Genomic DNA, 16,808 nt, shown 5'->3' with positions numbered 1-16,808 from the left:
GAACATTGAAAATGCATTATGCCAAGCATTTAATATGAACATAACTAGTTAATATGTGTATTAAATGATACTGTATTCTGCTGTACAATTTGTACATTAAAAACACATTTTTTAGGGAATGGTGTCAATTCTTTTGTGCATGCCATGTTTTAGATCTGTGCAATGACAACCCGACAAGAACAATCCAATGTCACCAATGCTGCGAGGAACACACCACATAACATTGGGACGGAGCATGAAGAAGATAATGCTGGAGAACCTAAGGCAGTTACTATATCTGTCCATGAAGGTCTGCGAAATAGCCGGGTAATAAACACAGTTTCCCACAATAGTTCGCCATTGTCAGCACATTGTATTGGACTTGATGCACACCATGAACCCAATGGAACATGTGACTGATGATAACATTGAAAGGATTGAACGCAACATGCATGCAGCGGATGTGATATGCAACGTGGCGGACGCATTTTATAAGAACTCATGTGAAATTAGATATGCACAGTTCTACAGAGTGGATGTGTCGGACATATGGAGTGCAAGATTTAATCACTATGCAAACAGAGTTTGGGCAACCATGAATGGCTAGTATACTGAACCACACTACGGACCCCTCGTAATAATTGGTGCATGTACATAATTGTACATAGCTGTATGCATAATTGTAAATATGTAATCAAAACAATCTGTATATGTACATAAAACAATCTGCATATGTACAGAAACAAGCACATTTGTAAAGGCCTTCATTCTTAGCGAAAATTGGAGCAATATTCTACATATTTTGTATACGGAATAGTACATATGTACCAAGCACATATGGAATAATCACTTAATAGATATAATGTCTTTTGTGTGTGGAAATTTTATTTACGTTTGCTCGCTAAATATTTGGTTAATACATTTGTTGTGTAAGGCTTCAATTGCTTTTGTGAGTATGCATAGTTGTAACATATGTAGGCATCAACTTTACTTTTCTCACTTTACTTAGTGTCTATCACCTACATAACACATCCTTCTTAAAGCTTAGATCCACATGACAATTAACACCATTGCATGTAAAATAGTATATCTGCTGAATTTGAATGGTCAATGGACAGGCAACAAAACAAACCTAATGGCATCTTAGAAGGGTTAGATTATTTTCTATTATATTTTTATGTCATTGTTCCATGGTGCATACTGCCACCTGCATAAATGGAATTGTGGATGCTAGAGACAGTCTCTACCCACAATGAGACAATTGATATTCACCATCCACAGTACATATCCTTTACCAGCATATTGCCTGTATGTGCTGAAGTGGGAGCTATGGAACAGGTGGTAAACATCCATCAAAGTACATACGACATATGAATATTGTGATGCTGTAGTTGCTACCTGTCTTCGATAATATTGCAAACTGTAGAAGCATATACAAGGCATGTGATTCATTTGGACATAAATTTGAATCTCTTACTGAGGAAGTAGGGTCTTAAGCGAAAACATTGATTTCTTTTATAGGTAATCGGATTAAAACTCACCCTGAACTGCAATAACTTATTGCCAAATATTTTTAGAGACATGCAAATTGCCCACTCATTTCACGCTTGAATTTCTCGTTTGTTCTCCAATATTTTAACCTTAGGCAATATTTCTTTACCCAGAATTTTTATTGACTGTACCCAACTTTTTAATACAAGCTTGCATGATATAAATCACTTATTTTATATTTAGCTAGCTAAACAAATGAGTCCCATAACACTTTATAAATTACAAACTAGGTAAATCAAGTTCAGTATTACTATATTTCAAGCAATTTGTCCTGAGACTGTTCTTGATTAGTATCTGAAACAAACATAGTGCTAAACGGAGAAACAACCCCTACAGAAATTGTTTTATAACATTCATAAATAAAAAGTGTCCAGCATCAAGCTCATGACGTAAATCTTTGACGAATTTATATATCAAAATTATTTTCAATGAAGAAGGTTCCAAATACAACAAACTTCTTTAAAAAAAAACTGCCTTTTAACTATAGATTTTAAAGGCTATAAGATGAAATCTTCTTACTACTAGTTGAAATGCATTAATGAAAAATGTGAAAAATCAGACTAACAACCATTGAGTTAAATCTAGAAACATTTATTATGCCTCAGTCTGACTATTATAAATATCAATGTAGACCACATCTAACTTCTAGTCCTCACTTATTTTGTATGCTTGCTTTGGGGCTACTCAACAATAGAATAGAGGGCCCCACATCCCGGTGCCTCTCTCTCCCCTCTATCTCCGTTACCAATCAAAATGATATGATCGTTTAGTTCTGAGTATGACTATGCAAACACAAGGGATATGTATTTGGAATTTTGGTAGGAGGATAGGTAACTTTTCAATTATCTGATTTGAATTTAACACTTTTTATATCTCAACTAATTTGAAAACTTTCTCTATTTAAAAACACATACTTTGGAAACCTCAGTTATGTTTTTTACTTTAGATGGAGATACCATATGTGAGAAATTGCAATATGAAATTATGTTTGTGTTTTTTATCTATAGTTTATACATCTTTGTATCCACAAGTTGCCTATAATTTAGCATGGTTATTCGTCTCTCAAAAATCGTATGACCTGAATCAAGTCAACATTTGTCACTAGGTAGTGAATAGCTTGAACAACTAGGTAGTGAATAGCTTCAGCCTTAGATGCATTAATACTAAACATCCCATCAAGAATCAGATGATTTTATAACACGTGACCTCATTGTATTCTTCTAAGAATGTTAAAGCTATAAGTATACCCTATATCTCGACACTAAACAAGAATCAAATGATTTTGCAGGAATTGTGACCATTTTACAACACATGTATTCATTTCTAACAAAGGGAGCAATCAAATCTATTAATAGTGGAGAACCTCCTACGAACCCAAATGTTCAAGTAGTTGCACTCTCTGATCTCAAACTAGGGCAGGGAGAAACAAAGCAATACAGGATAGACATATCAGATGGAGAGTATAGGATCAACGCTTCATTGCCCACGAAGTACAACCACTATGTGGTAGAGCATGAACTATCTATTGGAACGATACTCCAACTGGACAAGTACAATAACTAAATCAAGGTAAGTGTGAGTGAACCTTGTCGTATAATATTATTATGTGTAATAACCCCAAAAAGTTCTAAATTCTTCAAACACCAAAATCTTCTCTAGTTTAATTGTTTGACATTTTGTCAAACACTTTTCAAGCAAGCTTTGATACCAATGTAATATCCTCTTACAAGGAACTAATATGCAAGTGCAATTCTTTTGGTATTTTCAATGCAAATACATGGAAATTAGATATGAAATGCATACCTACAGCCAACTAACATTTTGACAAACAATTGACATACAATAATGGCTATAGTAATGTCAAAATTTGATTCTGAATTATCACAGCAAAAAATATGCTTATGAAGTACAATGATAACTACTAATAGTTACAAGAGGAACTTGATAATAGTGATGCCCAAGAATGGAAATAAATCAAACATAGATACTATAGCACGACATCGTGCATGCGTACTGTAGCAGCCAAATCTATTCTCCAATTTAAGCACAAATAGAACTCTTGAATTGAAGCTCTCCTGAATACCAAATTCAATGGATATTTCACCACCTCAAATGGTTGCAACAGTGAAGAGTTGACATTCTCCAATGGCTGACTAAAATCAGAAACCTTAGTTTCTTCTCCCAACTTAATATCAAATGCAATTCACAATAATTGGATGATAAACAATGAAGTTCTCACCTCTATTTATACTTTTCCTTCACCCTTCTAGAAGGAAATAAAATATTTAATAATTGCATTCTCTATAAGTTTCTCCCTTTCCAATAATTAATGTACTTTTAGGAAATTATATTACTAGAAGTTTCTCCCTTCCAATAATTAATGCACTCGCTAGAAGCTTCTCTCTTGCAATACAATAATTAATAAAATATTTAATAATTGCAATTACTAAAAGTTTCCCCCTTCTAATAATTAATGCACTCTCAATTAATTAAATATAAAGTCACCTTTTTATTTTAATTTATTTAATGACTTTATAAGAAATTAATTTAATCAATTTCCCCTTATTTCTCCACTTTGCCTTCGAAGAATGTCAAGGCTAAGAACTCCACTGAGATGCTAAAAAGATGGGGACATTACAGTCCGCCCTCCCTGAAATTGCTTGTCCTCAACCAACTTCAAGTCCGGATGCTGCAAAATCTCCTCATTCTCCCATGTTGCATCCTCTACTAGCAAGTCCCTCTATTTCACCAAATACTCCCTTATAGTGCACCGCCTCAAGTTCCTTTCCCTGAAATCAATGATAGCCTCTGGCACCAATATCAATTTTCCCTCATCATCCAAGGGTGGGAGCACTGTAGAAGAAACAAAATGATGTCCTAGCACCTTCTTGAGGCGTGACACATGAAAAACGTTGTGCACCTTGCTCTCTGCTAGCAAATCTAACTCATAAGCCACCTCTTCCACTTTCCTAATAATCTTGGATGGACCATAATATCGTGTCTTAAGTTTCTTGGCACCGCTCTTCTTGAGAGTGGATTGATGGTAAGGCTGCAACATAAGATACACCATATCTCCAACCTTAAAAGTCCGCTCTGTCCTCTTATGGTCTGCATACTACTTTTGTTGATTATGTGCCTTGGTTATATTATCCTTGAAAGTCTTAACAATGTCTTGACTCTCCTGTAACAAATCACCTGCACTGGGCACTCTACTATCACTCAAAAGCAGATCCATAAAATTGGGTGCCTCATACCCATACAGGGCCATAAAGGGTGACATCTGAATAGACATGTGATAAGTGGTTTTGTAGCAATACTCATAGAGATAAATCCACTTTACCCATGCCTTCTGTTGCCCTGCTATATAATTTCTGAGATATCCCTCCACCCATTTATTCACTATCTCTATCTGACCATCTGTCTGAGGGTGGTAGCTAGTACTCGGAGTGAGCTTTGTCACACACAACCTAAATAGCTCCTGCCAAAAATGACTCATAAACCTTCTGTCTCTGTCACTCACAATGCTCTGAGGTAAGCCATGTAGTCTGAATATCTCCTTGAAGAACAACTCCACCACCTATGTAGCAGTGATCGAAAAGAAGTGTGCAAACTTCATAAGGCGATCCACAACCACATATATGCAGTCCCTGCCTTGGGCTCTAGGCAGTCTTCTGATGAAGTCCATAGATAAACACTCCCACTTCCTATCAAGAATCGGAAGTGGCTGAAGTAAACCGCCTAGATGGGAGTGTTCCTGCTTATTCTACTGGCAGGTGGGACACTCCCTAATTTACTGAAGTACTTCTATTTTGAGCCCTTTCCATGTGAAGCGCTCTCTAATCTGCCGGTATGTCTTGTAGACACAAGGATGTCCTGCCATAAGTGAATCATGAAAAGATTTCAAAACCATCCTCCTCATTGTTGAGCCTGGAACCAAAAATATTTGCCCTTTGTAAATGATGAGCTCATTCACAAGGGTGTGTCTGCTGTCTTGAATAGTTCCATCTATGAATCCGGCGGTCCATGCATCTTTTGCATATTCTGCAAGGATCAAGTGTCTCCAATCCTTTGATATATCTATCAATAAGCTCAAATGGGGCCTACGTGATAAAGCATCAACTACATTCTGTGTCCCCTTAAAATATGTAATATCAAAGTCATAGGATTGTAACTTGCTCACCTACTTCTGCTGCCTATCATTGAGATTTCACTGCCCCAAAAAGTGTTTTAGGCTATTATGGTCGGTTTTGATACAAAATTTGCTAGCTACCAAATATTGCCTGAATTTAGCCAAAGCATGCATAATGGCTAACATCTCCTTATCATATATGTTGAAGCTCCGCTCTGGCCCTCTTAATTTCCTGCTTTCATAAGCAATAGGTTGCTTGTCCTACATAAGCACCGCTCCAATGCCCTCTTCGGAAGCATCAAAGTGTAGCTCAAAAGGTTTGCTGAAATTTGGTAACACTAACACTGGATAGTAAGTCATCAACTCCTTAAATTTCTCAAAACACTCCTGTGGCTCAGGAGTCCACAAGAAAGCTCCCTTTCTCATCAAATCTATCAAGGGTGCTGCATGCCTGGAATATCCATCCACAAACCTCCTGTAGAAACCACATAATCCAAGAAAGCCCCTCAACTATGTAAGGTTCACTAATGAAGGCCACTCCACAATGGCACAAATCTTTTCAAGATCCATGCATACGCCTTCTACACTAATGATGTGACCCAAATACAACAACTCTGTCATACCCAAATCACATTTCGACTCCTTTCCATACAAGGATTCTCTGCCCAATATATCCAATATTGTGTCAAGGTGAACCAAGTGCTCCTCCTAAGATCTACTGTACACCAAGATATCATCGAAGAAGACAAGTACAAATTTCCTCAATTGAGGATGGAAAACCCTATTCATTGTTGCTTGAAAAGTAGCAGGTACGTTAGTTAGCCCAAATGGCATAACTCCAAACTCAAAATGGCCACAATGACATCTAAAGGCTGTCTTCTCGATGTCCTGCTCTCTAACTCTGATCCGGTGATAACCTGATTTCAAATCTATTTTTGAGAAGAAGCTAACTCCATGAAGCTCATCTATCAACTCATGATCCTGGGAATGGGGTACCTGTTTTTAATTGTCTTCCTATTAAGCACCATGTAATCAATGCACATCCTTAATGTCCCATCCTCCTTCTTCACCAACACCACTAAAGAAGCGAAAGGAGACTTACTTGGTCTAATGTGGACCATAGCAAGTAACTCCATGGTTTTTTCAATTTCATCCTTCAACCTCTTCGGATGCCTATAAGGTGTAATCGTGATGGACTTAGCCCCCTCCTCTAACTCAATGATGTGCTTAATACCCTTATCTGGTGGTCTACCTGGTGGAATGTCACTGAATACCTTAGAGTGTTTAACTCTAAGCTTTTAAATAATAAGAGGATATTCAATCTTTTGCTGCCCCTCCTGTGATGACATTAACATGAACTCTGCTGTCCACTCTACCTGATCATGTTGAATCAATCTAGTCATCCTCTAGAAAGAGACCATTTTGAAATCACTGTTCCTGGTTGCCTTAAGAATCTGTGTCTTCCCATTTACTTTGAACCTCATCTCCATCTCCTTGAGATTAAGAGTGAACTCACCAATACCGTGCAACCAACTCATCCCAAGGACTATATCTGTATCTCCCATAGGCACAACATAGAAATTTGCCTTAAAGGCATGATTATTAATTTCCAATGGGAGCCCAGTGATCTTACGATCACAATTGAGGACATAGCCATCAACTACCCTCACTCTAATTCCCCCAAACTCCTCTGTTTGTATGCCACGCCTTTCCACCAACCTAGCATCAATGAAATTATGAGTAGCACCAATATCAACCAAAGTTATAACTCGCTGTCCAACAAGTACTCCTCTCATTCAAAATGATCCTTCTTGCTTAATACTAGTGAGACAAGCTTCCTTAAGTTGCCCATCTCCTTCCCCATCCTTAAACTCCATTTTAGACAAGTTTTCAGCCTTGTCTTTTTTTTTTTCACCATCTATTTCCTCTATATCAGATTGCTGGTCTAAATTATCTGATTCTGATTCCTCATAGTATGCCCACATAACTATGTTAGCTTTGCCCTTTGGTCTAAGAGGACAGTCATGGTTTGCATCATAGGGTCCCTCCTTACAGTAGAAACATGATTTTTTCTTTCTCAAATCATTTAATGTTTCCCTGTCAAAAGGTGCTGGAGTTTTGTCTTTAGAATCATTTTTGAAATCAGTCCTCTTTGGTTTTTTATAAAATGGTTTGTTATCGTTACTAGAAGATGCTCCTTTGGACTAAAATTTGTTTGTTGGGACTGCATGTTCCATACTTCTTGCCTTTTTCATAGCTTCCTGTACTGGTTCCTCTCTAACAAAGGTAGGACACATGGGCCTGTTTGCTGTTCTAGAAAGAGTTCTATGAGCTCTAGGTGATCCTACTGCACTCCTGTTATCCCATTGTTCCTGATTCCATCTATTTTGTGGGTTCATGCCCTCAACCATGGTGGTGAGTGCCTGCAAAGCTTGTGTCATTCGCTCTTGTCCTATAACCATTGCTCCAAAAAATTCTCTTGTTTCCTGAACCTCATTCCTATTGTCTCTTGGTGGGCTACGCTTTTGCCTGTCACCCATGGTGTTTGGCTGTCTATAAAAATCTCGTTCCCTGTCAAATAAAGCTTGCTTGCGAGTAGAAACATTTGTGAGAGCCAACTCCAAGTGGCTACATGTGATTGCTAAACCCTCAAGATGGCAAGATTTAGCTCTAATACCAATGTAATAACCCCAATTGGTTCTAACTTCTTCAAATGCCAAAATCTTCTCTAGTTCAGTTGTTCGACATTTTGTCAAACACTTTTCAAGCAAGCTCTAATACCAATGTAATATCCTTTTACAAGGAACTAATATGCAAGTACAATTCTTTTGGTATTTTCAATGCAAATATATGGAAATTAGATATGAAATGCATACCTATAGCCAACCAACATTTTGACAAACAATTGACATACAATAATGACTACAGTAATGCCAACATTTGATTCTAAATTATCACAGCAAAAACATATGCTTATGAAGTACAATGATAACTACTAATAGTTACAAGAGGAACCTGATAATAGTGATGGCCCAAGAATGGAAATGAATCAAACATAGATACTGCAGCACGAGATCATGCATGCATACTGTAGCAACCAAAATCTATTCTCCAATTTAAGCACAAATAGAACTCCTAAATTGAAGCTCTCCTGAATACCAAATTCAAGTGATATTTCACCACCTCAAATGGTTGTAACACTGAAGAGTTGACGTTCTCCAATGGCTGACTGAAATCAGAAAACTTAGTTTCTTCTCCCAACTTAATATCAAATGCAATTCATAACAATCGGATGATAAACAATGAAGCTCTCACCTCTATTTATACTTTTATTTTACCCTTCTAGAAGGAAATAAAATATTTAATAACTGCATTCTCTAGAAGTTTCTCCCTTTCCAATAATTAATGTGCTTTTAGGAAATTAAATTACTAGAAGTTTCTCCCTTCCAATAATTAATGCACTCGCTAGAAGCTTCTCTCTTGCAATACAATAATTAATAAAATATTTAATAATTGCAATTACTAAAAGTTTCCCCCTTCTAATAATTAATGCACTCTCAATTAATTAAATATAAAGTCACCTTTTTATTTTAATTTATTTAATGGCTTTATAGGAAATTAATTTAATCAGTTTCTCCTTATTTCTCCACTTAGCCTTCGAAGAATGTCAAGGCTAAGAACTCCACTGAGATGCTAAAAAAATGGGGACATTACATTATGCTCTCCCTATTGTTAAGTGTAAATTTGAAAGGTATATAACCTAAGATGTGTACAATGTACAAGTGGGTGATGATAGGGGACATGCAAATTGTTCAAACAAACCATGAACTTATTGGCCATCCTGAACCCATAACAAAAGAGCTACAAAGCCGGGTAGAAGCCACAATGGGTAATGATAATGCCTCACATGTAACCTCGACAAAGCATTCCGGAGTACACTTTGGTATACAAAGTCCACCAGTAACAACCCAAAGGCCAAATATGCCTACCACTATCAAAGACTTAAATCCAGACCAGACAACATGGCTTGTAACATGTCATGTTACAAATAAAGGAGACAAGAGGCAATATACAAATCAAAGGGGCCTTGGATGGGTGTTCAACTTTGATATTGTAGATATCGAGGGATCTGAAGCACATGTAACCAATTTCAATAAAGCTTCTGATTTGCACTTCCCAAATATAGAGAAAGGTACAGCATACGCACTTTCAGGTGGAGATGTAAAGGTAGCCAATAAAATGTATAACAAGCTGAATAATGGATTGGAAATCATATTATCAACAAACTCTAGGATCACTCCCTTGCAAGATGACCATACTATTCCAAGACACCGGTTCCATTTTACATCTATTGCTGATATTGCAAACATTGAGTGATACTACAACAGTCGAAATCATTGGAGTTGCCACTTTTGTAGGGCCATCATCGATGCTGTGAAGAAGAGATAGCACAGAAGTACCACGACGTACTGTACGACCTTAGTCACAGGGTTCGCCGAATTTTCGGCTTCAGATTCGAAATTTGGCGAACTTCTAAAAAATGTAAAACATTCGCCAAGTTCGTCATAAAATTCGTAAAAAGTCGTTTTAGGATTTTTGGGCAAATTTTTTTTCTAAAACAATGCCCTTCGTCTACGCCTCTAAAGGTTGATTAGGGCAAAAAATTGCAAAAATATTTCTGTGCATTTGAAGCTCGGTTAGGGCAAAAAAAATCCTTGCAGCAAAATTGAGTCTAAATATCACGCCGCCGTTGGAGGGTCATGTGTGAAGCTGCAGACTCCCATTGGCTCCAACCTCCTGCTGTTTGTCTCCATTTTCGTTTGCTTAGCTTTGTTCCTCTGTGTTTGCTTTATTTGTTCGTCCGCTCCATTCGCTTCTCTATTTCCAATTGACGGTTTGACATTTTTATTACTTATTTGTTGATAGACAATTTGATAACATTTTTATTTATTTGTTGAGGTTTTAAAGTTTAATTAGATAATATTATTAAATGTTATTTTTATTATTATGTTTCAATGTTTTGTAAGCTTATGATATAATTTTATGTTTATTGTTTCTTTATCAATATCTGTATGTATTTATTTTAGAAAAACATTAATAATGTGTGTATATTTTATTTATGTATATTTATTTATTTATTATCAGTAAAATAATGATAGTTTGTACTTGTTTTTTATTTTATTTTTAATTGTGTAATTTTAAAGTTTTATTTTATTAGAAAAGATTAAATAGAAAGATTGTTATTCTTTTATTTTATATCCCTTTATTAGCAAAGAAAAGTAGAAAACAATATTATACTCTTTAATTGTCTCTGCAAAGTTACAAACCTTCCCATAGCTAGGCATCAGGGTCATATATATATTTATTTATTTATTTATTTATTTATTATATTTTTAAAAAAATTATATAAGGCGAATTTATTGTCGATTTTTTTCCAATTTTTTTGCCTTGCCGAACTTTTTTCGAACTTCATAGTTGTCGAACTCAAACCTTGTGACTTAGTGTACGACTATTAGATAAGTCTAGCTCCACCATAGATCTCACTATTTGGGGTCTACTAGCAGGCAAAGAGGGTAAACAAATATATGAGCAATATGAACAACATCAAGAGGCTGTGGTTGTGGTAAAGAATGGCCAGATTAGTCACTACAATGGAAAGGTAATCACAACGTCAACTGCTAGTACTTTGGTCGTAGGCCCAGATATTGATGAGGCACAAGACATCCGAAATTGGTACAATGAAGTCAAAGAGAGGTTACAAACCATTGCAATTGGAACTACCACTCCGAGGATGTCCATAGCAAGGATAACAATCCTGGATATACGAGAAAAAATAGAGAGCATGTTTAAACCCCTTCACTGTATAGTGAAAGCTACTATAATGAGTATCAAGGAAGATGATCTTTACTATTTGGCCTGCCTTTCCAAAATTGGAGAACGTCAGTATAACAAAAGACTCACTACGGAAATAGATGGGAAGTGGCTGTGTACAAAGCGTAATGTGAGTCATTCTGAGTACGATTGTAGGTATCTACTACAAATGAAGATCGAAGACCATACAGATTCAATGTGGGCCATTGCATTCAATGAAGTCGCGACCCAGCTACTTAATGTTTCTGTAGAAGAGCTATGCTCCATTGATTCTTTAGGAGAAGATGACAATTATGCCCTATAAGTTATAAGAGATGCTTTGAACAAAGATTAGTTGTTTAGCCTAATTTGCAAGAAAGAGACATACAACAACACAGACTGACTTAAAGCTACTGTTGAGTAGATTGAACTCGTAGATTTTGTGGCTAAGAGGATTAGAACAATTGCCACGGAGCAAATACCAACATGGACACAAATGGATTGTATGTTTTCTCCAATACTATATCCTATCATAGGCAATTAGGGGTTACAACGTCGTAGATTTGAGCATCTACATTGGTTTGATGAGTTATATCCAATGGTGGAAGAATTTGTACCTCCCCAAGTTGAGCACCACGCAAGCCATCACAACACTGTCTTCTAGACAAAGCAACTTAATAGACCTTGAAGAAAATTACCCTAATTAAGTACATTCTTAGCATAAGTTAAGTTCAGCCTACACATTAAATGGCTCTATAATATAGAGCTTTGGTTCATGTAATTATTGCACTACTTCGTTAGAAGACACTGTTTATGTAATTATTGCACTACTTTATTTTTTTTTGTAAAGTAGCGTTCATGCAATTATTGCACCACCTTACTATAAGTTGTTTATGAAACTATATCACTACTCTATTGTAATGACCTATGAGTGATGATTGCAATTATCAATTAGATCTTCTATGTAAATACCATCATAAACCTATCATGATGTGTAATACTATAGTTCTTCGTCTCGCGAACCAACTTTTCAAAATTTGCAAAAAGATTCATATAGCTTTATATGTCTCTTATAACAAAAACATTTGAAATTCTTTGCATTTGGAACCATGAATTCTAAGTCAGGCAATAAACCTGCTAAAAAGTGCTTCACTTCATTGAACAAATGTCTAATAATATTTGAATCTATGTTCCTCCACAAATGTCAATATGTTATAACTTATTACAATTCCATGTGATTTTGATAACAAACAATATGGCTTCCTATAGGTTTACACATGTCATATAATAGAAAAACCTTGAGTCTACATTACATTAATTCATCTTCATGTGATTTTCATAGCAAAGAGTTAATGTCATTCTAATCATCTCGATGACTTAGGTGTTACATATGCTGTCTAAAAACTTTGATTCTCTAATTGTTGCAGCAAACAACAAATGGATATATCCAACAATGAACCACTTTATAATCAATAGGTCGAATTGCAATAAATGAATGACAAAGGAGAGATCGGGAATACTATGCTCTTCATAAAGACAAGATACTAGTGCGTAGACGTGTACATTGTAAGGAACGTGCAATGGTACAACAAACTACTGAGAACCAGATGCTTCTGCCATCATCCACCGTTGAATCACATACTACAGTGGCACTACCAGTAAGATACAAGGGAACCTAGACACAACAAATTGAGCCTACCGAGCCTGCAATAGAGGAACCACAATAGACATACTAGGACTATTATGCTGTCCACAAAGACAATATATTGGCTCGTAGATGTACAAATAAAAGAGATCAGATTCAATACCATTCCCAGGCCACCCAAACGCAACGATGTAAAGAAAGTGCAAAGAAAAGGCGATATCATACATGCTATGGGGAAACAAGCAAATGCACAAGAAGCTGCTGAAAGAACAACTAATCACACAACTCTGCCATCATCCCCCGGTCAGACATATAATACTTCAAAGATATCAATAGATTGCCAAGGAACACATAATAACTATACAGACAACACAAGTGCAACATGGAGATTTAGGCAATGCATAGATGAATTGTCGATTGTCAGAAGATGCATGCTTTGCAATGAAAACTACCCAGGCCTGACTTTTCAAACATCTATGCTATGACCTACATGCAAAAGGTGTTCCAGAGAAAGCAACGTACCATGATTCTCTACATTGAACAACATGGACCCAGGTGAGCAACTAGATGTTCTACTGAGATTAACACAAATAGAAGAAATGCTCATTGCCAGAGTCAACCCAATCATACAAGTAATGCAGGTGTTTGGCGGGCAATATAAATACCATGGACATACTTTCAGCTTCAGGCAAGATATTAAAAGTATTATGACAGTGCTTCCTCTCCGAATTCCAAGAATTAGACATACTCGTACGAAAACTATACAATCAAACTCGCTGTTATGACTGCTACATGAGTAGGAGCCATGTTAGGGATGCATTCCTCTACAAAATCAAATATGACCCATACGATGCCAATATAGATGTAGGATGCTTACTTGCCCTACCAGAATGGAGTACAAATGTCTCAGCCATGTTAACCACCATCAAATCTATACATGACATCGAACTACCTGAAAGCAAGATGGATGTAGACGAGATAAATAGAGATGTAGACCAAAATATGGATAGTAAGCCCCAAACATCATCGTTCATTACTAAAATGCCAAATGCACATTCTGAGCTGGAAATAATACGATACTCATTGGAACTTGACGACCTCATGGATTCTACTGTTAGCTGGCCTGAAATAGATTCCTCCCCAATAAATGAGTACAACATTGAGGGGTTACTTGATATGGCATTTCCTAGCAGCCATGACTAAAGCAGGTAGAATTCCACGAGTACGTGTTACACTTGCTACACTTCCATGATCAACGGTTCAGAAGGCATCCACGTGTCAGATACTTCACGCAAGGCATTGCATCAGTGTTCATAAAGAAGGATGTAGAGGAAAATAGACCGACAAGTATAGAAACCTTGTGAGAACACCTGCAAAGTGTACCCAATACACCACTTGCGAATGAGCTTATGCACTTTGGGTTTACAATGCGAGGAACCAGACCATAATGGAACAAGCAATGCTTAGAGCTAAAGACCATGATCCACTAATTAGGTCTGTCTTCACTATTCTTTACGCTAAGTGCAGCAGATACAAAATGGCCAGACCTTCAACAACTCTTCACTGGTGATACCTCTCCAAGAACATTATCAAATAAGCAACGCTTAAAGATTGTTGTGAACAACCCACACACCACATCACTCTACTTACAAAAATGGTTGCAGATCTTTCAAGAAGAAGTCATCCAAAAGCTACTAGGTGCAAAGGATTACTGGTATAGAAATGAATGACACAATAGAGGTACCAGACACATACATGGGTTTATTTGGCTCCCTAATGCACTGAGTTGATAACCTAAACTGGAATCACAACATAGAAGTTGAAAAAGCAAGAGCATTCTTCGATTCATATGTAACAACATGGAATCCGCGTGAGGCAGCTAAAAGAAATAATACAGTATACCGATCTCCAAGTGACGATCCATGCTTGATAATCTATGCTTACTAGACACAACAAATATATTTTCAATAGATCCTTCTGAAGACCACGAGGAACTTGTTAATCGTGTCCAAAGGCACACAAAATGCAGTGAAGGAACATGCCTTCGTAAAAAGGGTACAGCAATGTAGTGCTGTTACTAGGCCCCCTGGAATGAACAATGCACATCTACACTAATATCTGATAGTGATGGAAACAAGAAATACGAACCAGCATGGAATGATGATAGACTAAACATCCACACCCAACAAATGCTTCACATCTAGAGAGCCAACATAGACTGCCAACCTGTCATTTCAAGAGAATTACTGCTGAAGTACATAGCCGAGTTTGTCGCAAAAGCAGAGAGAACATCAGAAACATGCACAAATATGTTAACAAGGATATGTGCAACTCAAGAAACGAACAATCCATCTCTAACAACATACAGGAAATTCATGACAGAAATAATTATTGAACATGACATAGGAGCACAAGAAACGTGTCATATGCTACGGAAACTACCTCTCTTAGAATGCAGTTGCCCCTTCACCTCCCTAAATGTAGGCAGAACAGTACTTCATCGAATAACGTGGACCATGACTATATAGAGCAGCTACATTTAGAACTACATGAAATGACCACCTGAGCTAGAGGCATTAACATTACTTGAATTTGCAAGGTCATTTACTTACTCTGCAAAACACAAAGAAAACCAGTGGAAAAGAAGAGCAGTGCAGGCCATTGTTTGCATATATCCTCGATTTTATAGTATTCCAGAGCAGAACTCTGAACAATTTGAAATATTCTTCTAGATGGAGTTGCTTCTATACAAACATTTCTGCCACATTGAACATGACGTGGGCTTTACAAAGGATTGCAATTGAAAGGAATTGGAAACAAATGGATGCAATAAGCTACACAGTCTAGCACATCGACCGTCTTACAACAAATGCGCCAACAAGTGAAGATGTAGAAGCTGAGGAAGACAACAATGATAACAGCATTACTAATCTGGAAATTAGTGAATGACAGATGCTATCACAGATAGGCCCAATCTTCCAACAACAATGTGAATGATCTTGAAATGCTTGGGAGACGTGAATTCGATAACAACAACTATGACCATGACATGATTGATCCCATCCTTCACCAAACAACAACAAAGTTTATAGAACATAGCAAAAAAATCTCGCCACGCATAAAGACACCATTCTTAAACGTAGGCCATGTACATGCATTGTCTAGCCAGCAACAGTTAGCACTAAATATAATTATCAACCATGACAAAGACACCTGTACCATACCATTGTACATGATCATTCGAGGAACTGTGGGAATAGGAAAATCGTACCTGATTGGTTGTATATGATTTGCACTAAATGTGATTACACAATAAGAGTCTAGCTGATTACTCACTCTTGCTCCAACAGGTGTTGCTGCATTTAACATACATGCCACAACAATACATTCTGCACTACGTATTCCTATCAAAGAAATGTAACCACTACAAGGGCAGGCACTAACTATATTTCAGGAAGACTTGGAGAACACAAGATACATCTTGATTGATGAAATGAGCTTTATAGGCCCAAGACTACTACTGAAGATAGATAGTAGACTGCACCAAGCATTTCCTCATAGCAGTCACCTTTGCTTCGATGGCCTCTCCATGATATTAGTCGGAGACCTTGCACAGTTACCACCTGTAATGGACAAGGCCATCTACACAGCCCA

The 16,808-nt window shown here is 36.9% G+C and overlaps 1 protein-coding gene and 1 long non-coding RNA gene across 2 annotated transcripts in view; one reads left to right on the top strand and one right to left on the bottom strand.

The window, feature by feature from the left end:
- The window catches only part of LOC149543598 (uncharacterized), a 32,928-nt gene that overhangs the window by 11,215 nt on the left and 4,905 nt on the right, over positions 1 to 16,808 (bottom strand). The gene's annotated exons all lie outside the window — the stretch shown is intronic.
- Positions 9,434 to 11,834, top strand: LOC149543599 (replication protein A 70 kDa DNA-binding subunit A-like). Its single transcript, XM_089795818.1, has 3 exons — positions 9,434 to 9,886; positions 10,078 to 10,201; positions 11,224 to 11,834. The coding sequence occupies exons 1-3, from the start codon at positions 9,434 to 9,436 to the stop codon at positions 11,832 to 11,834; spliced, it is 1,188 nt and encodes a 395-aa protein (XP_089651944.1).

Source organism: Cupressus sempervirens, chromosome 8 (genome assembly GCF_028749045.1).
Source record: "Cupressus sempervirens isolate cs-2001-9-10 chromosome 8, ASM2874904v1, whole genome shotgun sequence".
In the NCBI taxonomy this organism is placed as follows: Eukaryota; Viridiplantae; Streptophyta; class Pinopsida; order Cupressales; family Cupressaceae; genus Cupressus; species Cupressus sempervirens.
The sequence above is the reverse complement of the archived record's forward strand: the minus strand, read 5'-3'. Positions and strand labels throughout refer to the sequence as shown.